The sequence below is a fragment of the Crocodylus siamensis genome, chromosome 12 (assembly GCF_052110815.1).
Source record: "Crocodylus siamensis isolate JL-2025a chromosome 12, ASM5211081v1, whole genome shotgun sequence".
Classification (NCBI taxonomy): domain Eukaryota; kingdom Metazoa; phylum Chordata; order Crocodylia; family Crocodylidae; genus Crocodylus; species Crocodylus siamensis.
Genome location: NC_143406.1, coordinates 46,198,396 through 46,219,329, shown reverse-complemented (window position 1 = coordinate 46,219,329; position 20,934 = coordinate 46,198,396). Strand labels below are relative to the sequence as shown.

The window sequence follows — 20,934 nt, the reverse complement described above, 5'->3', positions numbered from 1 at the left end:
CAGCCCAGGTGCAGCCAGGCAAGGTCTCGGTGGAGCCCGGCAGACAGAGCATGGGGTCCGAGGTGCCCGATGGCGAGCTCCAGCCAGGGACACTGCAGCACTGGCTTGACACAGTAGGAAGTTGTGGGGGCCGGGGGACACGACTTCAGGACAGACTGAGGGGACTGGGCTTATAAAAAAAGAGAAGTCAACTCCCTGCAGGGGGGCTGCAAAGGGGACGGAGCTGGGCTGGTCTCAGTGGGGGCAGATTCCAGGACAAGGAGCAACGGGCTCATGTTTAGGTTCGATATTAAGAAAAATACTCTCACTAGGAGGGCAGTAAAGCACTGAACAGGTCACCCAGAGAGGTGGTGCAGTCTCCATCCTTGGAGGTTTCCAAGCCCCGGCTAAACAAAGCCTGGTCTGGGAGGACGTAGCTGGAGCTGGTCCTGCTTGGAGCAGGGGGCTGGACTAGTCGTGACTCCCGAGGTCCCTCCGACCTGGATTTTCTACGATTCCAAGTTCAAGGCTGTAATAGCCACGGTGCTCTACAGAGGCAGCTCCCTCCCTCCTACCCCCACCCCAGCCGCTCCAGTTTGCACACCCACGTGGTTTGTGCAGCGCCTGGCCTCCACTTCGCAGCCACACTGCAGCAGCGGATGGAGCAGAGACGCAACCTCGCAGCCGCGTCAGAGCTGCCAGCTGCTCAGGAAGCAGCGGAGCACGGCGACCGACGCACGCCGCCTGTGCGCAGCCACAGCCGCTTTGACTGCCGGTGCCAGGCCTTCGAGTCCACCCGACAGCCCCGCCACCAGCCCCAGTTGCCCTGATGAGTCTGATGGAGGCAGGGGCACAACCAAGACGGGGAAGCTGCACGACAGAGTCTTACCCGAGACCCAGGTTTACCCGCACTCGAAGCGGCAGAACAAGGAGGCCTGGTGGGCATCCTGCTGCGGGGAACAGTCAGCATTCGGGGCTGTCCACGCACGCCGCACCCCCATCTGCCCCAGCCATGGCCTCCTCTGCCTCTTGGCTCACAGCAAGGCCTCAAAGCGCTGCCCATGTGCTAAGACTGCCTGACAAGCCCTCCTCTGGGGCAGCCCTACCGCCTGCCTGGCAGCGAGGGGTTCAAATCCTCAGCATGGGCGAGAGGCTCCAGCTGCAGGCGATACCGAGCCCACAGCCAGGCGGGTTTGCACCGAGCCAGGCCGCAGCATCGCATGCGGATGACTCTTCACAGCTAAAGGAAGAGGCCAGAGCCTGGCCAGCTCTGGAGGCTGGGTGCGGCGGGAGGCCTGCCAAGAAGGATGCAATGGGGCCAGGCCAGTGGGGCACCCTCACCCCCATGCCCACAGCACTCCTGCAAGTCTCCAGCTCCACATGATGCCCCCCATGCTCCCAGGAGACCACCGCCATCAGCCCAGGACTGGCCAGTTGGGCACTAGAGCCCTGGTGCAACAACGAGTGGCCATCCCCTTTGCACAGACGGCCTTTGACCCCCCTTCCTCATGGGGCTTTCAGAAGGGATGCGGGTCCCTACCGAGGAGGTGGAAGAGGGGGGAGGCAACAGGCTACCTCCACGCACTCCCTTCCCAGGCCTTACTGATACCACAGCCCAGGGCACTGGTCACACCCATGCAATTGGGGCTGCATGGAGCAGATACGGGGTCACTGTACCGAGAGCTCAGCTCTGCAAGGGCTCCTTGGACAAATGCAGCGTGGCAACAGGCTCAAAGACGCTACCACACCTGCGCTGCTGGCCAGAACAAAGGCGATGCTGCCCGGCACCTGGCACACGAGACACGGGTTGTCCCTGCGCCAAGGAGCTGGCTGTCCAGGCAGCGACAGCACCAGCACCCCGTGGCCCTGCAGGAAGCCCAGCATGGAGGCAGGAGAGGCTACAGCCCCCATCATGGAAGGATCCTCTCCTACCAGGCGACTGCAGCTGCTCCGTGCAGGGCTGGGCTCTACTTGCAAGGCTCTGTGCTCCCAGCTCCGGTCTCTCTGGCTGGGCTGGGGAAAACCAGCCCTCGATGAATTGCCCGGACAGCACAATGCAGCCAGAAGTCTCCCCCCGGGGTGCAGCCACCCACGCCTGCCAGCTCTGCTGCAGGGACAGACAGAGCCATCTCCTGGCTGCAGGGCTGGCGACGTCGCAGCTGGGCTGGCATTCAGGTCCGGTGCACAATGGAAAGAAACGCCGGCTTTGTGCTGGGAGGCTGAATAAACGGCAGCCCTCCCCCTCCGCCAGGATCCCCCCTCCCGGCGTTCGGAGCCTGCCTGAATGCAGGCCCCGCACTTCCCAGCCGGGCGAGGCCAGGCCTCCGGGGCCCTGCACCTTCCAGCTCCGTGCTGGGCCCAGGCAGGGTCGAGGGACCTTACCCGACGCCCCCCGCTCGCATTCCTGTGGAGCAGGGCCTCCAAAGCCCAGGGACAAATGGATTCCTGGCCGTGGGCCAGGAAGCCCTCTGAAGTCTCTCTGCACACAGCGGGTAACAAAGGCCGCTCTCTGCCAGGCCACGGAGCCCTGCCAGCTCCCTCCGCGCCGGGAGCCCTTGGCTACGTGCGGCCGCCTGGAGCCAGGGCATCCTTGACCAAGCAGGACATCTCCCCCCGCCCCGACAGCCAAGCGATTCATGAGAACCAGAGCACCGCCGGGAGCCGAACGCCCTCGGCGGAGGAGCCCTGGCTCCCCTACAGGGCACATCCCCAGCTGGGGACCAGCACCGGGTCTGGCACTTGCTCCGAGCCCAAACGCCAGCCCAGGAGACAGACCGCGGTCTGAAGAGCGGGCCTCTCTCAGCCTGTCTTCCTGTTATGCTGAAGCACCAGCAAGAAGCTAGCAGCTCGTGCTCCATCCCCCGCTGCTAGTTTGCAAGACGGCGGGACCCGGGAGCCTGAGCCCCAGGCTGCCCCCGGGGCCACGAGTGGAGGCAGCTGCCCCGCATACCGCACAGGGGCCTTCTCCACCGCTGCGCCACGACCCAACCCCGCCAGCCCCGGGCTGGTGCCTGCGGGAAGCGGCAGGTCACAGCCCCGGGAGAGCAGGCAGCAGCTGGCAGCGAGGAGGAGCGTGCTCCAGCCAGGGCAGCTGCGAGGAACCGGCAGTGCCAGTTCTGGTCTACGGGAGCTGCCGCCTGCCCGAGGGAGCAGTCACACCCAGCCACGCGGAGCCGACGAGGGCTCCAGCTCGGGGCACGTGCCCCTGTCCCACCAGGTGCACCAGCCTCCTTTCCCACCCACTGGGATGGATCCTCTCCCCTCTTCCTCCCCACATGCACCCGGGGGCCGACACAGGACAGCTGCTGCAGAGGTGCACGGACAGAGCACCCGGGCCTTGGACATAGGATGGGTGGGTACCTGGAATAGACGCTGCTGGCCAACAAGGCACCCTGCACTCAGGCACCCTTTGCAAGGAGGACAGAGGTGCTCAGGCCACCCACACAGCCCCTCGGGCTCAGACAGGTGGGTATTTTAGCTTGGGTATTACCAGGGGCCTGGCCACAGCAGGGGCACTGTCTCTGTGCCCAGAGGGAGAGGGACAGAGCATCACTGCCCAGGAGGTGGGAGCAGCCGAGATGCAGACTCCAGACCCCAGGCCTGGCTGCTCACCCAGAGCCGCCTGTGCGCTGCAGGGAGAGATCCAAGCCGGCTCCGTGGCCCTCGGTCCCCGGCCCAGCCTCTCCCACAACCGAGGGCACACGCGGGTTGGATCCCCGCCACCAACCCAGCCAGGGCGTTGCCAGCCGCCCCCGCTCTGCCTCTGAGGGAGGAGGGCGGCGACATATGGCAGGGCTGGTTGCAACGTGCTGCGTGGGCAAATCCTCCTCCCCACCCTCCTGGGAGACGGAAAAGCCCCGCTCCCTTCGAGAGCAGGAGGATCCTGCCAGTCGCTGCTCTGTTCACACAGCCGCGTGCCCGGGCTGCCGCCCCGGCCAGACAGCCCTGTCGTGACGCCCCCATGACACGCACGCACAGAGGAACACGGGCAACCCCTCCCTGGACCAGAGCACGGGGCAGTGACAGCACTTCCCGGCCCCCAGGCCGTTTCACACGTTAATCACTGCACCACCTCTGCGACGGACCGTGCTATTCACCTTCCTCCCAGACCGACGCAGCTAGACGCCTCTGCTGCCATCCTGGTCCTGGAAGGGCAGCGCTCGGCAGCAGCTCAGCCCTCAGCACCTCCTCGGCGAGGGCAGGTGGGGTCGCCTCTGCTGGGGCTCGATACCCTGTCGGCCAAATGGCCTTAGCACCCCCTAGTAAGGGGGTGAACAAGAACCAGGCCAGTCAAAGCAGCCAGACAGGCTGAACAAAGCCTAAAGGGCACGGCTGCGTTATGCCACGCACGCAGACGGCCCCTGCACAGGGCACCTATTCATCGCTGGCAAGCAGCTCCAGGTGACTCCCAGGGAAGCCAGCCGGAGCAGGGCACCGCCGAGGTCTTACCTTGCTCCCTCCTCGGGGGGATCTGAGCACCCAGCAGCCAAGGATACATTTTCACAGCTCCGGATTTGGTACCCACTGCCATGATGCGCAGCTTGGGGTCATAGGCCAGGGAGCTCGGCTGGTTGGGGAACCCATGCTCCACCGTCTAGGAGAGAAGACGTGGGGTTATGTCAAGCATCAGCGAGCCCAAGGGCTCCTGGGAAGCCCAAATTAATCCCAAGGTGGCCCCAGTGCAGGACGCAGCCCTGCTCACCCAGGCAGCGCTGGAGCCTCCAGGAGCTTTCACTACCCACAGCCCCCTCCTGCCTTTACCTGCCTGGGAGAGCAGGGCACGCGTAATGTTTAACGGGGGCGGGGGGCGGCATCAGGCAACACACCCCAAAGGCCCTCTAGCCATCAGGCCAGAGACCTCCCGTCCCTCCCTGCTGACCCGGACGTGGGCAATGCGACAGGCCTGACGCAGACCGGGAGAGGCAGGAGACCAGGCTGCAACAGCACGGAGCACCCCCCGCAGCCCCGATGGCCTACACGAGCGTGCAGGCTATACGCAGGCTGCACCAGCCACCAGCGAAGCCTCTGGGAACGGGAGGGCGCCGACGACGCGGAAACAAAGATGCTCCGAAGTCCGCGAGAGCCTTTCAAGCGCCTCGGCACGGAGGGAGCCGCAGAGCAGCGCTGGCTGCGGCCCAGCCTGCCCCCTCCAGCCAGAGCGCTGGGCAGCTGGGGGCCTGGGACTGCTGGCCGGAGGCTCGGGTAGGCCGGCGAGCAAGCGCCCGGGCAGCCCACGCAGCGCAGGTGTGGAGCCCTGCAGCCTCCCAGGAGGCCGTGCTGGGAGGGAGGGGCCGGAGGAGGATGCCGAAGCCTTGGCTGGGAGCGCTCCCCGCCCCGCGCGGCGGCCGGCCCCAGCCCAACACAAACAGCCTTTCAGTGCATTCCTGCAGGCACTCGGGAGCCGAGACGAGGAGTGTCCATCCCCGCCAGCTCGACCGCCCTGCCCGCCCCGCCCCAGGCACGGCCACCCAGGAGCGCTCCTGCAAGTCACCCCGCGCCCAAGACGGCAGCGCCGAGATGTGCGGTGGGGGGCCGGCGTGGGCGCAGAGCCGCACACCAACTGCAAGCGCTGGCCCGACTCCAGGCCTCGCTGGCTTGGCCAGGGCATTGCCAGTGGCTGCTCTGCCCGAGCCGTGGTTGCGGCAGGTGAGCGGTTCAGGAAGCAGCAGCCCCCGGGGAGGCCGTTAATCGGCTTCCCACCGCTCGGGGGCCCGGAGCACGGCAGCTCGTGCACGGCCTTTGCCGACGCCACCGGCTGCGCCCACCCCGCCGGCCAAACCTGACGCCTGCCACCTCCCTCAGCCCTTCCACCGAGGGCTTCGCAGCTCAGGTGAAGCAGCCACAAGCAGGATCTGAACACCATCCTTCTGCCCCCAGGACTTCCAATCCTTGCTGCTTCTGCGCTCGTCGCTATGGTGGAAGCCAGCTTCTTGCAGCACCCATTGCCCACAGCAGATGCCAAGCGCCCCTTGCAGCGCTGCACTTCCCTGCCCAGCATGAACTCCCTATGGAAGAGAAGATGGGTCCAGGGGCAGCAAGAGCAGAGGGGTGCCCGTCCTCACACCAGGACCAAAGCCCAGGAGCCCTACAGAAGTCCAGGCACCCGCTGGCATGGCCAGAGGAAGAAAGCAGCCGGCCGCCAGCCAGCAGTACCGTTTTCGAAGCAGTGCAGGGAGGCACAGGGGCTGGGGAGCAGAGACGTACACGCAGGCGGCAAACCCCCGATCGCACCAGGAACCGAGGCACCGTAGGGCTGGAGCTACCGGGGAGAGGTCTCACGCGGCATGATTGCAGCGGCCGCAAGGCGCAGGGTGCGCTGGTGGCAGCAGGGCCTGTTTCAGCAGTTGCCGAGATTAGCAGGCCTCTATGCACAGACCGCTCCTAAACAGCACGGGAAGGTGGCAGCAAGCCGAGGGCCGAGCATCAAGGGAGCGTAGGAAAGCTGGGCTGGAAGGGACCGCGTGACATCACTCCCCTGCGAGCATCCCCGACCAAACCCTCCCATCCCAGCTGCTGTCGGAAGTTCCCCGGGACAGAGATTGCACAACGTCTCTCCGTGCCTGCCCAGTGCCAAACCACTCGTAGCCCAAGAGATCCTCCTCTCCAACTGCAATTCCCCTGCTGCAGCCCGAGGCCATCGCCCCTAGTCCCGTCCCCTCCCCCTCAGAGAAAACCTTCGTCTCCCCCCTCTCTGCAAACATCCTCCAGGGAGCTCAACGCTGCGATGGGTCACAGAAGTCCAGGCCACCCCTCTGCACCGGCCTGTGGCCCGAGAGCAGGGCCAGGCCCAGCACTGGCCCTCAGACAGGGACTTGTCTAGGCAGGGAAGGGAAGGTCCCACTGAGGCGGGATGCGAATGGCTACCAAGCAGCCAGCGCGCCCCAACAGGGCCTGCTCACCCCGTGGCGGAGAGACCTACACGAGAGGCAAGCTTCCTGGACCATTACAGAAGCACTGCTTCTGGGGGGTTTAAGGGACCTGCCCAGGGTCATAAAGCAAGCTAGTAGCAGCGCAAGAGCGCCTGGGTCCACGCGAGTGATGCTACGCCAGCTCGAGCCAGCTATCTGGGCAGCACAATAGGCCAGCTGGCCATTGCCGTGCAGCTCGCCGCACGTCTCAGCCTCTCCTGGAGAGGGGCTGGGGGGTCCCCTGGGCGCACAGCACGCTGCCAGCATGCAGCCACCTCCCCAGGCAGGCGGAGGCCGGGCTGTGCCTGCTGTCCCTAGACACCTCCAGCCAAGGGCAAGCACCGGCGTACGGGGTTTGCACACGCAGCACTGCACTTTCTGCACGGCCTTGATGGGGCAGGTGTGGAGGGGAAGGCAACTGCCCCGCACGAGCCCTAGGAACCCAAAGGGGATCCACGCTCCCCACGAGGACCCTGCACAGCGCTTGCACGGCCTGGGCCAAGACACTGGTCTGCAGTGGGGACACCCGTGTTCCCCGACTTGCAAGGATGGGCACCTGCAGGCTCAGCCACCGTGGGGGGCGTCACAGCAGGGAGGCAGCAGCTGGAGCTCCTCTTGCTGGCTATCACCCATGGTGGCAGGGTAACAGCGCTCGGGGCCTCTAACGCACCAGCGATCTGGTCACGCTGGACGTTCGAGCGCTGCCTGCAGAGATGTCCCAGCCACAGAGCCACATGGCAGGTCTGCACAGCCCCCCAAGCTCCTACCACCCATCATCCTGCTCGCTAGGGAAGTGGCCACCGCTGTGGGTCACCCCCTGCCCACGTCCCTTCAGCGTTCAGCACCAACCCCTGGCAGGCCTGGTACGTGGCGCCGAGGGCACCACCTGGAACACCCTGTGCCCAGACGCCTGCAATCCCCTTTGCACGCGCTGGCCACAGAGCCGGGGGGCCTGGCACATGGGGACCGCCCATCATCAGGTATGCACTGCCTCTTCATCTTCCTCCCAGTGCACGGGCCTGCGCGCCTCCCCACACCCAGTGTCCTACCTGCGTGTCACCGCCCAGGTCCTAGAGGAAGACGGGTGACAGCAACTCTGCCAGACAGCTCCCTTCTGGCACGGTCAGTCCTCTCCAGGCGGGCCCTGCTCCCCTTCCCCCCCCACCAAATTGCTGCTGCCACCCCCAGCCCCATCCTCGACGCGGCAGAATCCTTCTGCCCAAGCGGCGCCGACAGACTGGCCAGGCAGCCGACCACAGCCACACGCTCCTCGCCCCAGTACAACCGGGAGACGCGGTCCGTGAGAACCGGTTCCGAGTCTAACCTGGGGAAGAAGCGCTGCGCCCACAAGACAGCGGCTGGATGGTACCGTGACGGAGAGGCCACCGAGCCTCGCAAGTGCGGCACCCGGGAGCTTCGGACCTGCAGATTTTATCTGGGTGCCCAGAGCCCCTTGGGGACCGAGTCCGTCGCCAGGACGCACAGCCCCAGCCCTCGGGATGCAACACAGGCCAGAGCACCGGAAGACAAAGCTGAATGTCAGCAGGAGCCCTCCGACAGCCCCCTCTCCACAGAGAGGCCAGGCCAAGGCAGGAGAAGCCAGTCCCCCCGGCCGCGGCTGCCGGGGGAGCATGGGGGTGCCTGCCACGCCAGCCCAGGCCTGGAGCCCTCAGGCTGCGCGAGAGCCCGTGACCAGACCCAGTTCTGCCAGCGCGTGGGAGAGGGGCTACAGCACGGGCATTGCTGCAGCTGCAGACAGAGGCCCAGGGTGCCGTGCTGCAAGCATCACTTGACCCGTGCCCCCACAGGCCTGGCTGAGCCAGTGGCTCTGATCAGCGCCAGGAAGGGGATCAAACCTCGACATCTTCTAACAGCCACCTCACGTGGCGGGGAGAATCGGTCAGCGACAGGGCCCCGAGAACACCCGACAGCCCCGGGGCAGAGAACAGCCGGCTTCCAGCGGCACAAACACCTTCCCGGCGCTGGCCGAGACCTGCGAGCGGCTGGGCAGATGCAAGCTCCTCCTCAGTCCGGGCAGCGCAGCCCAGGCGCCCGGTTTCTCTACGTGGCCCTCTGGACCCCGCCGCCGATGCCGATGCCGGGGAGGTGGAGGACCAGCCTAACGCCCTCTCCCTCTGGATTCTGGGTCCAGACCTGCAGAGAACTCCCTGCAAAGCACCCCAACAACGGGCAGATCTGGGGCTTCTTCCCCCAGTTCAAGACGCTTACGATGCAACACAAACACCCAAGAGCGCAGCAGCCCCGAGGCCGAGAGATGACCAACATGCTCCACGCATGGACGCAGCAGCCTTCGGCAGCCTCCAGATCTGCAGCGGCAACTGGTCGCCCCACGAGCTGGTCAGCACCCACCGCACGCAGCCCATCCAGCCCTGCCTCTGCCCTACTCTGGGGGGGTGGGGGGAATCAAGCCCCAGTCAGAGACACCTGCTCATCAGGAGACCAGCTGCAGCAACTGGAGAGCGTCCCTGACCCCGTGGCATCCCGGAAGGCCAAGGCCGCGTTTCCAGGAGGCAGCTGGGGTGGAAGCAGGTATCCAGGGCAGGCTGCTGTGCAGCTGCAGCCCCATCCCCGGACAGAGGCTGAATCGACCCATTTCTGACGAGGACAGTGGCCAAAAAACCCCGTGAGAATCAGCTGCCAGCTACCAGCAGGCCCTCTGAGAGACCAGGCCAGCAACCGACCTCTGGGACTGGGAGTGACAATAGCTGGTGACCCAGCAAGTCTCCCCTTGCCATGGTGCAGGACTTCTACCGCCAGCTGCAGACAGCTCATCAGCCCGCCCGCCCGGGGGGCAACGGGCCAGCCAGCAGCTCCAGCAACCCACCGGCAACACCAGCCACCCCCACAGGACCAGCCGGCCCAGCCCTGGCTCCAGGCTCAGCACACTCGAGTCACAGCAGCCCAAAGCACCAGCCCAGCGGATGCTCCACCTGCCCAGCCGCAAACCCGGCAGCACCGCCGGCCACGGGAGCGAGCAGCTTGAGGGGCCAAGGGAGCTCAGGAGCCCCCAGCGGGCAGCGTCCTGCAGTGGAGCAGGCCACAACTGGCCCCACGACGGGCTTGGCCACAGGGGGAAGGCTCCCCAAAGCCCGACCTGCCCGGGAGGGGAGGCTGCTGGCAGCCACCACGGCTTCCACCTGGAAACCCCTGCAGCAGCTTGGCCCTTCTCCATGCCCCGTGGGGCCCCGAACCCCCCAGCCTCACCCCATGCAGAGGAGCCGAGGCAGCACGGCACACACGCGCTAGCCCCATGCTTCCTGCAGGGCTCCGGCACCACCTCCCCATGCCACGTACCCTGAGAACGAGCCCACAGCCCCTCTCCCCATGCGAGCCTGAGGGCAGAGCAGCACCAGCCGTTCACCCCTGCTCCCCGCCGGGGACCGCGGAGGTGCAAGGTCTGCTCATTCCCAGCCCTGCTCAGAAGCCAAAGAGCTTCGCTTAACAACGGAGACCACCAGCAGCAGGCAGCACTTCTCCCTGAAATACGTGGTGACCTGAGAAGAGCCCCCTCCCCATAACAACTCTGTCTGGCTCTATCCTAAGATGGGCCAGAGCTCTCCCACGTGCTTTGAGTCCACGGGAGATGGAGCCACAAGGGACTTGGCAGGCCCAGGGGGACAGTGGTGGAGCAGGGACCCCCCTACCTGGGCCACAAGCTCCTTGGGGCAGGTGGGACCTCCTCACACTGGAGCCCGCAAGGCACAGGAGCGCCAGCACTGGGAAGGGAAGACCCCAAGGAGCCTCCTCTCCTAGCCCAGGCAGCCAATCCCGGACCAGCCGCCCCGGTCGGCAGCACAGCTCCTAGCAGGCGAGCCGTCCCACACCGGCTGCCGGCCTGAAGCACAGCCCCAGGCTGAGGGTCAAGCACCAGGAGATGCCTGCAGGGGCCCTGGCCGGGCAGCGCGGGGAGGGGATGCACCATCACGTCCAGGGGTCACTGCGGTCCCCACGGGGCCTCCACGAGCAGCCAGAAGGCAGAAGAGGCAAAGGCTGGACAGCCAAGAGCTGGGGGGCATGGGCCCCCCCCAGCATAGCCAGGTCACTGCTCCAGCACGGCCCAGGGGGCTTGTTCAAGGGGGGCAGCCGAGACAAAGGGCGCAGGCTGCTAATGGGGGAGCGCCTGGCACCGGGGGGCAAAACCCTGCCCGGAGCCCCCACGCCAGGAGCGAGGGCCACATCCCGCCGCCCCAAGGCCCCTGGCTGCATGGGGACCCCAACTCGGGGGCCCGGCGCTTCCTATGCGGGGCCAGCAGGCCCCGGGGCCCCATCGGCCCCTTGCCCGGCGCCGAGGGCCTGGCACGGGGGCTCTGGGCACCCGCGAGGGGACGGGGAGGGGACGGGCATGGGCCCGGGCCCGGCTGGGGCTGGAGAGACGGGGAGGGAAGGGGCCGCACAAAGCCCGAGCTGTGGCTCCAGCCTCCCGCTGCTTTGTGAGGCCCACGGCATGTGTGCCCCCCCCACATGCACAGCCTTGCACGCATGGCCCCCCTTACACGCACACACACTGCGCCCCCTGCGTGCACACCCCCCTGTGCAAGCACACACACGCTACACACTCCCCTGCACATGCAAAGCCTTACAAGGGAGGTGCGTGCACACTACACACCTCCCTTGCACACGCATTGTACAACCCCCCCCACACATGCACAGCTTTGCATATGCATGTACACCTTCCATACATGGGCCCCGGCACACCCCCCACCCTTGCACACACACTGCACCCCTTGCACAGCCCACCCCCCCTGCGCGCACGCACACACTGCTCCCCGCCGGGTGTGCTGTGCAAGCCTCGTCCCCACCACCGCTTCACCACCCCCGCAGCATGGAGGAAGATGCACACGCACCCCCACCCCCAGCCCTTGCACACACACACACACACGCACGCACGGGGGAGGGGCGGGGGCGGACGCGGCACCTTGTTGAAGGCGAACAGCTCCTGCTTGAGCCGGTCGCGCTGCGGGTCGTGCCCCCCGCGCCGGAACCGAAACTTCAGCATGGTGCCGGCGGCGGGGCTCGAACCGGGCGCGCGGGGCGGGCCGGGCGCGCTCGGGCTCTGCTGCTACCTCGGCCGCGCGGCGCCCTGCTGGGAGGGGGCGGGGCGGGGCGGCGCTTTTCAAGGGGCGCGCGGCTGAGTGACGCGCCGTGCAGCCAATCAACGACTTCCCCCGCGGGCCCCGCCGACCGGACAATGCGGGCGGCGCCGGGAGGCTCCCCGGGAGGGCGGTTCCGCCTCGTGCGCGTGCGCCCTGCCCGGCCCGAGGCAGGCTGGGAGATGTAGTTTCCTCCTGCCAGCCCGGCTCTCGCCTGCCCCCTGGCGGCGGGGCGCGGCGCTGCCCTGCAGAGGGCTCAGGGCAGGCCTGGGGCTGGGGGTCGGGGGTCAGCTGGGCCCCTCCCCGAGCACCCCCAGGGCACGGGGGGGAACAGCGTCGGTGCCCACACCGTCTGCACCCCCCCGGGGGTGGGCACCCTAACCCCCCAGCTGGGGCCTGGGGGGCGTCCCACGGTGCTGCAAGAAAAAGCAGGAGGCTGCCTTCACCCCCCCTGCAGCCGCGGACCCTGGATTCGTTCGGCCACCCCGGGCGGAGGCACAGCTCCCTGCCAAAGGGCGGCGCGGAGTGAAATCCATGCCCGCCGCGTCCCCGCTGGCCCCCGACCCCCCCAGTGGTGGCCGTCTCGCTCCGGGAGCCCCTGGCGCCCAAGCGGCCGTGCAGGGGCTCCAGGGAAGAAAGAAGAATCCAGGCGGGATCGTGCCCCGGTCCTTAGATGAGGATATAGGCCCCACTGAAGTCCTTGCCCCTGGGCAGCTCCCTCACGGGGTGCATCCAGCAGCACCCCAGGGCTGGGCACGGGCGCCCTAATAATGGGAGGTGAATGTGGGGTAGGGATGCCCCAGCCAGCAGGGTCAAGCCCAGGGCAGGCAGTGCTACCGATCCGGACAGGTATAGGGCCTCTAACCCTGAGACAGGGGCAGGGAGGGTGCAAATTTGCACCCCAAGTGGTTGCACCAGTGCTGCCTCTCCCTGGGCAGCGGCTGCCGTGTGGGGGGAACCCCCATAACCCTGGGGCATCAGGCCGGGCAGTGGGCACTTTGGGAGGGTGGGAGCACCCAGCGGTGCACCCATGCAGACCAACCCAGGGCTGTTTCCAGCGGAGGGGGAAGATATCAGCCTTTTTTGCACCTGGGCTGCCCCGCAGGCCCCAGCATGGTGCTTAGCGCCCCCCGGGCGGCCGTGGCAGGGGCTGGGGCAGGCAGCCCGCCGCAGGGTCAGGCCCCACGCCTGCAGATCCACGTCACCACGCAGTGGAAGCGAACTAATGAGAACCATTTGCATCCGGAGCAGAGCACAGCACTGTTGGCAGCTGGGCCAAACTCTCCCCTGGTGTCAAGCTGGACTGGCCGGCATCGCCAGACAGGCTGGCAGCCGTCACACCGCTGAGCCAGGAGCTGTCGGATGTTTAGTGGAAACCCTCCAGGACCCAGCGCTGTCCCGTGGCGGTGCAGGCCCCCAGGGCGAAGGCAAGGGCAGTAACGAGACACACGGCCCCATCTGCCCGAGTCACAGCCAGGAAACACTGAGTCAGGCCCTCCCGACTGGTGGTGCATGCTGCGTTCACTTGGAGGCGTGCATGGGCAGGGCTCCGATTTCGTCCGTACAGCGCCGTGCGCGCAGCTGGGGCAGGAGCAGCAGCAGGGCTCGGGGATGTCGGCACCTCCTGGGGCTCCCGTCGGGGCATCGCCCACCTGTCCCCGGCCCCCGCCTCCTGCCGCGTGCCCAGCCCCGGCTGGCAGAGCTGCTTGCGATGAACAAGCAGACGAACGAGCTGGTGCGGAGACAAGGTGCAGGCCCGGGAAGCCGTGACTCACGCGGCTGGGGCACGGGCAACTGGTTGAGCCGCATGTCTGCACCTCCGCCTCCGGCTGCAGGCAGGGGCCGCGGGCAGGGGCAGGGTGAGGTTGGGCGCGAGGGCAGGGCAGGATCGGGCCCAGCTTCTGCCCCCCAAACTCGATGCCCTGATGGGAGAAGAAAGAAACTGGCCCCACACCCACCACGGCCTGGGCAGCAGCTCATCACATGCGTGTGCGCGCTCACACACACACACACACCTGTCCCAAAAGCTTCCCCCCACGCACACACCCCATTGTCACACACACAGAGGCTGTATAGAAAGGCACACACGCACACACAGCTGCCAGACACACGTATACACACACACGTGCCATAAAGACAGACACATACACGCACACCCAGCTGCCACACACACACACAAACACACAGCTGTCTCAAAAGCTTCCCTACACGCAAACCCTGTGCCCCCCCACACACACTCACCATAAAGACAGACAAATACACACACACACATGCACGTGTACACACGCTCACCCCCCAGCTGCCATGAAGGGCCCCACCACCCTCCCACCCCAGGAAGCAAATCAGTCCAATGCTGACGGCTTCCAGCACGGCCACTCCCAGCTGCTCCGAGCCGTGGGCCAGGCCTGAGAGACTGACTCAAAAGCCGCAGGCTTTGTGCAATAACGATGATGATGATGATTTATTGTGATGATGATAGTGATTGTTGTTATTATTATGATATTATTCAAACACTGCTGTTCTCTGCATCCTGGCCAGCCCTGCCCAACACCCGGGAGGGCTGGGAACTCCTCCTGTTCTCCAGCCTCCCCTGACTCCTGGAGCTGGGGCTTTAAGGGCCCCCTGCAGATGCTGCAGGAGCCTGGATAGGGCCGATCAGATCTGGCATTTCCCCTCGAATTCAAGCGCCCAGCAGCGCCTCGCTATAGCCCCTGCCCTGCAATGACACCAGCTACCAGCCGGGCACCGCGCAGCCTGGGCCAGTCAGCGCGGTGGGGTCATTACAGACGCTGGGAGCCCCACGCTCCCAGCCTGAGCTCCGCAGCCGGAGCAGGACGGAGCCACGTGCCTGCTCTTGCCCCATAATAATGCTCCCGGACCGTGCGTGCAGGGAGCGCAGCAGGGGCCCAGCCAGGTGCCAGGGGCACTGCGGGCAGGGCAGAGGGCAGGACCAGCCCCGTTCTGGGGCAGGGCCGTGCACGCCGCCAGCGCTCTCCAGGAGCCCCCGGCACCTGCTCTCAGATCCGCAGCTCGGCTCCAGTCGCCGCGGCTGGGAGGGGTGGCGCAGGCCAGCTGCAAATTCCCCGCGGTGCACAGGGCTTGCACAATGCGCCGCGTGAGCTGCCAAGAGCGCAGCCCTCGCAAGCAGCGGGAAGCCCCGGCGACGCAGCCAGGCCAAGCTCCGCTCGATGCCTGCAGAGACCCCGGGCTCCTGGCTCGCCGGAGGCAGCTTCGTCGTCTCCGGGCCCTGCTCCATCACCCACAGCTCAGGCTGGCTCGGGGGCGCCGGCCCCGCGGCACCCCGCTCAGCGCAGGCCTCAGTATTGCCGTCGGGCCCCTCCTATACGTCCCGCTGCCAGGTCTGGTGCCACGGGGGCACGAGAGGCTGGTGCAAGGCTGTCCCTCCACGCCCCCAGGACCCAGTGCAGCCCCCAAGCGCGTGGGCAGGCCGCCAGGCTGGTCTAGTCCAGCCCCGGCTGTGCTCGCATGCGGGCCAGGCTCCCCCACTGCCAGGGGCTTTGCATATGGTTTAAATGAGCTTTGGCACACGAGACCAATGGTGGCCTGAAGGGCAGGGCAAGAAGCCTCCTTTGGGGAGGCCGCCAGGACGCGGCCCCCTCGTTCAGGGCATCGTGCTCCCCTCTGCGGGGGCTGGCCCAAGACCCACCCCGGTTGCAACCCCCTTGCAGCCCCTCCGTCGCTGCCCGCGGCGAACAGCGCCAGGCGTGACCGTCGTGGGATCACCCCCTCCCACCCCCCTGGCACCTCTGCCCCAACCCTCGCGCCACCCCCCGCCCGTGGGCCCTCGTGCGCTCGCACGGGGACGGAGGCGCGCGCGTCCGCCAGGTGCAGGAAGCGGGAGGCAGCGCTCGGGTATTTTTGGAGCTGCCAAGAATAGCCGCGGTTCTGGGCCAGGGCGATGCAGCTGCTGCTGGACTTGCCCTGGAAACCTGCGGCCCTCGGGAAAGCGGCAGGGAGGGGCGAGACCGTACGCACCGTCTCCTGGCCATGCCCGTGCCCACGGTGCCGTCCCGTTTGCTGCACGGGCCGAGGTCTCCAAGCCAGAGGTGTCCGTAGCGAGGAGGGATCGGGGAAAACCCGGGAGGAGCCAAGCCGGGTGCTCCTGGGTGATGGATGGGGACAGGGCGTGGGGTCGTGAGACACGAAGCCAAAGGTCAGAGGTCTTTAATTAGGTCTCTGTGCAGCGAGAGGGGAGCAGCTGTCTGGGCCCCATCCCGGGGAGAGACGAGTGGGAGCTGGTCGGGATGCTCTGCCGGCGAGGGGGACGCGGGAGTCGGGGCACGGCGGGAGAGAGCGGAGCCCTCGATCACTGCTGCTGGGGGCCGACGTGCCTGTGACGGCCCCAGAAGCAGAGGCGTTGCCCCGCCGGTGCCTGGGGTACGAGCCTGGGCTGCCTTGACTGCTGCTGCGGGACTGCGACTCCCGGCAGCCCCCGGCCGTGTTACCCATCCCCGGCCCCAAACTGGGACACGGCGCCCGTTGACAGCCCTGGCTGACAGGCCACACGGACCCTTTGCTGAGTGCTCTGACACTGCTTCGCTCCATAGCCCTGGGCACATCCCCTCACCCAGTCAGTGAGCCCGACATGCTTGCTAGCACCCCGGGAAGGAGGAGGGGTCCCGAGGCAGCGGGGTCAGGGTGCAGGTTTCTCTGTACACAGCGGGGCCCTGCTCTCAGCGCTGCCCCAGCACAATGACAACACCCACGCCGTGGCCCGGTGCGGCCCCTCCGTGCCTCGAACAAGGCCCGTCCATCTCCGGCAGCTCAGGCGTCCTCCGAGGAGACGGCCGCAGCGCCTGCCCTGCACGCGGGGAGCCGGGCCAGGGCCTCTGTGCTCGGCTCGGCTGGCTCAGCCCAGGGAAGCCGGATGGCGCGCCCCAATGAGATCCAGCTGCAGCTCCCCAAACCCCCGGAGGCTCCCACCAGCTTCCTGCACCTCCCAGCTGTTTGCACGGCAGCAGCTGAGCCGGGCCAGACGAGGGGAACTGGGGTCCCCCGGCTGCGGTGGGGGGCACGCCAGCACCCCTTTCTCCCCCAGATACCCCCCTCGCACCCCACAGCTGAGCACTTGACTTTCTGCCTGCCGGGACTAACAGTCCTGCTGGAAACCCAGCCTCCCGCAGCAACGTAGGGCCGGGGATGCGGGCTGGCCAGTCTGATCGGGGTACGAGGTATCGGCTCCGTGCCCCTGGATGCCCCGTTCGGAAACCCCCAGGCTTGAACGAGGCCCGTGCTGCATAGGCGCGAAGCACCGAGAAGCCGTCTGGCCTGGTCTCGAACCCCCGACCCGCCCTCCGGGCGATAAGTTCTGCAGCTGATTAGCGGTCCCCCAGGCCCGGCGGCTCCAGCGAGGAGGAGGATGGCAAGCCTCGCGCCTGGAGGAGACTAATAGAAGGCAGATGCGGGGATAGGGGCTGCTGTGTGCTGGAAGAGACAGGCCACGCTCAACGTGGCGCCAGCTCCCAGCCGCAGAGAGCCGCCCACGGCACACGCGATGCAGCTCCAGATGACTGCAAAGCACCAGCAGAGATGCAGGGTGCGCATGGGGGATTTGAGAGGCTCTTGCCCGTCGATACCCTCCACGCCTGGGGCATTCCCAGCTCACACGTGGCCCCGAGCCGTGCGACGCGAGAAGACGAGGGGCTCTGTCTGCTCAGCTAATGCGAGGGCAGGCCGGGAGGGGACACGAGCAGCCCGTGGAAGTGCGTGCGAAGGGAAGAGAGCGCGATGGTGGGAAGACTTCCAGCCGGCAGATGGAGGGGCAAGATCCAGCGACAGTCAGAGAAACTCAGCCGTGCAGCCAGAAGCAACAGCCCGGCAGCGAGGGCTGCAGACAGCTGGACCCCTGCCCGGGGCGGGGGGAGGACTCCCCACGGCTATGCGGTCAGAGGAACTCCGGCCACACGTTAAGAGACACGCTTTGTCCCAGCTTCTGGGGGAAATTGCAGCTTGAGGACTGTGGCAGGCTCCTCTAGCCTTGGCGCGTGGCTCAGGCTGCTGCCCCGGGGCCCTTTGGGAAGTGCCAGCTAATGACCGGCCCCTTCTTCCCTCCCCAGGGCTCGAACAGGGTGCTACGGGGGCTGCCTTTTGGGGAAACCACCTTTGCCTCTGCCCGGGCCTGGTGCCCTTGCAAAGATCAGGGCAGACACCTCCCAAGGAACAAACTTGGCTCTTCCCTCCCCATCCACGTGCCAGCTTCGAGGCGGGTGGGTTTGTGGGGTCAGCCTGGACAGGCCTTGCTTTTTGGGGTTTTTGCAATCCATTTGCCTCTCTGCCTTGCAGCCTTCAGGTGCCGCGGTGAGCGCCAGGGGTTGGTGGTGAGCGGTGCTGAGCCCACCCGGTTTTACTCTGCCCCCGTGTTAAATGCCTTCCCCGCAGAGGAGGAAAGCTCAGGGCACAGGTGCAATGAACAGCTCCATGCGCAGGGTCAACCCTCACCAGCCACCACAACCCCCCTTTACTCCCTCACGCCCCATGGTGTCACACGAGAGGCAGTGGACAGGGGCTCGTGGGGGAAGCCAGTGAGAAGGGGTCCCAAGCCTGGCCCTGACCTCGATGCAGGAGAGGCCAGGACAGGGCAGCGCTTCGCCCCTTTCCAAGCATCACGTTCATCAAGACATAGCTGTGTCTATGAACCCTGGGCGAGGGGGAAAAAGGTGGCATGGACAACCCCACGGGCCTCTGCTCATGCATCTGCTACACCCACGATCACCCCAAGCCCCTGCCTGGGTGAGCCCACGGGCAGCGCCGGCCCCAGAGCACAGGGGCACCAACAGGCAGGGACCACGTCAGACAGGGGACAAAAAGGGTCCCGCCTGTGAGAGCAGAGCAGGGAGGGAACAGCTGCCATAGGAGCCCCCGCCGGGCTGAAGCCCGAGGAAGGGAACGGGGGCCAAGACGGGCTGTGCCTGCCCTGCCCTCCTTCCCCCTGCAGCTCGGTGGAAGTCCCGTCGGGCCATTGAAGCTTGGCTTTGCTTCCAGCTCCCCCTCGCGTGGGAACGGGGCAGCACAGCTGACACGACCCCGTCCCCACGGCTGGGCACGGCCTGGGGTGGGAAGCGTCGAAGGCGACGGCGCGCGAGTCCCAGCAGGGCACTTCTGGGGACAGAGCAGATCCCGGGCATCTGCCGTCCTCGCAGCCCAGGCGCTGGCGTGAGCGAAGCGAGAGGCGCTCCGGAGAACCAGCGAGGAAAAAGCCCAGCCTGCTGCCGGGACATCTGGGCAGGGAGCTGGCCCAGCCGCTGCAAAGGTTTCTGGCTCCCTGTCTCGAGTCCCAGCTGAGGGCTTTGGAGGGAGAGCAGCCAATGCCAGACACGTTGCTCAGCAGCCCAGCACCAGGCAAAGCTGATCACAGAGGCATGTGCTCTGCCACGCAGCCCACGCTGCCCTAGACGCCTGCATCGCGTTTGCTCAGGGATTGTATTTCCTGCACGTTTAAGAACGGCCCAAAGTCGCTTGCACAGGAGCGCCATGCTCCCACCGCTAGATCGCAGCTACCTCTGGGGTGAAGCATGTCAGCACCCGCTGGACTGCCAGCACAAGGGAGGTGGAAGGGTGCAATTCCCTGGGCAGGCGCTCAGCTGCCACTGCGAGGTTTGTGCAAAGCCCCAGGGACCTTGGCAGCTGTCAGGACCTCGCCTGACAAGTGCCAGGGCAAAGTGGCCCGTGGGAGGCTGGTCGGAGGACAAGGGGCTTTCCCCTCCCATGGCCAGTGCTGCCTAACACGGCCCTTCTGCTGCGGTGCCCATACAGCCAGGGCGAGTGCTTGTCTCAGCTGCCTCCAGCAAGCGCCGCGTGCATGCATTTGACTTCTTCCTGCTCTGGCCACACAACACCGAGGAGCTTCCCATGCCCGGCGCCCAGCTCGGAAACCAATGGCTCTTTACAGCTTCAGGCCACCTTCGTGCCCAGCCTCCGAGCACACTCACCCCAAGAACGGCTTGCAAAAGGCAGGTCCAAGACACGCAGAGCAGACTCCCCGAGGGGCTGGGCAGGTCTGCAACGGTCTCAGACACGGGGACTCTTCTCGGCTGGCTTGAGATGAGCAGATCCCTGCTCTACTCCCCAAGGACAGGGCTTGAAAGCCAATGGTCCCCTCCTACCAGCTGCATCCGGGTGCAGGCATCACCACTTACTGTGCAAACTGGATGCAGCCAAGGAACCACCTCCGCTGAGCTGGGGCTTTGCTTCCTCCACAGCTTGGCTCCTGGGAGGGCAGGGCACAGCACTCATCAACAGGGGTAGAGTTTCAATAGCAGGCCATGAAATCCCCAGGTAAGGACAGCTGGACTGGTTTCATTTTTAGTGCTATGGAGGTGGAAGCAGAAGGCCGCCTGATGCCAGGCAGCAGGAGAGGCCTGAAGATCTGGGTTTGATGGCCCGGGTTTCCTCTTGGGGATGCATTGGCCCCATACAGGGACTAGCCAGCATTTGGACACAGCCCCAACCTCACAGCAGGAACACCAGACCTGCATGGGCAAAAGACAAGCCTAGCCCTGGGGGCAGTCTGGACGTTCCCATGTGTCCGCTTGTGCTGGTACCAGCTAAACCGAAGTTCTAGACGAGTGCCTGGACTTGGGTTCCCACACCCACATTTGGGCAGGTAGAGAAGACTAGCCCCATTTTCCTGGAGCTGCACCCCTGGCACGCCAGTGGGTAGTGGACTCTGGGAGGACTTGTGAAACCTGGGGCACTGCCACGTGCAGCAGGACTCATGGGAAAGCGCTACGTAGGGAGATCTCACGGCTTCCAGCCCAGCCCTGCTCCAGAGATCAATGCCCCTCAAGTCCTTTCAGTTGTTTTAGGAGCTTCTGCTCCCTGAGGAAGCCACAGCCCGGCAGAGCCTTTGCTGCATTATGAAGTGTAGCTAGTTGGCAATGAGAGCCCAAGATGGGGCTAGTGAATCTCACCTCCTG

The 20,934-nt window shown here is 66.2% G+C and overlaps 1 protein-coding gene across 3 annotated transcripts in view; it reads right to left on the bottom strand.

Moving 5' to 3' along the window:
* LLGL1 (LLGL scribble cell polarity complex component 1) overlaps window positions 1-12,013 on the bottom strand; it is a 38,081-nt gene extending 26,068 nt beyond the window's left edge. For all 3 annotated transcript variants that reach the window (XM_090023504.1, XM_090023506.1, XM_090023505.1), the window contains exons 1-2: window positions 11,824-12,013; window positions 4,476-4,573 (exon numbers count right to left, since the gene is read on the bottom strand). In XM_090023504.1, coding sequence (XP_089879630.1) covers window positions 4,476-4,573; window positions 11,824-11,904 — 179 coding nt within the window. In that variant the 5' untranslated portion in view covers window positions 11,905-12,013. The remainder of the gene's footprint in view (window positions 1-4,475; window positions 4,574-11,823) is intronic.
* Between the last annotated feature and the right edge of the window lie 8,921 nt (window positions 12,014-20,934).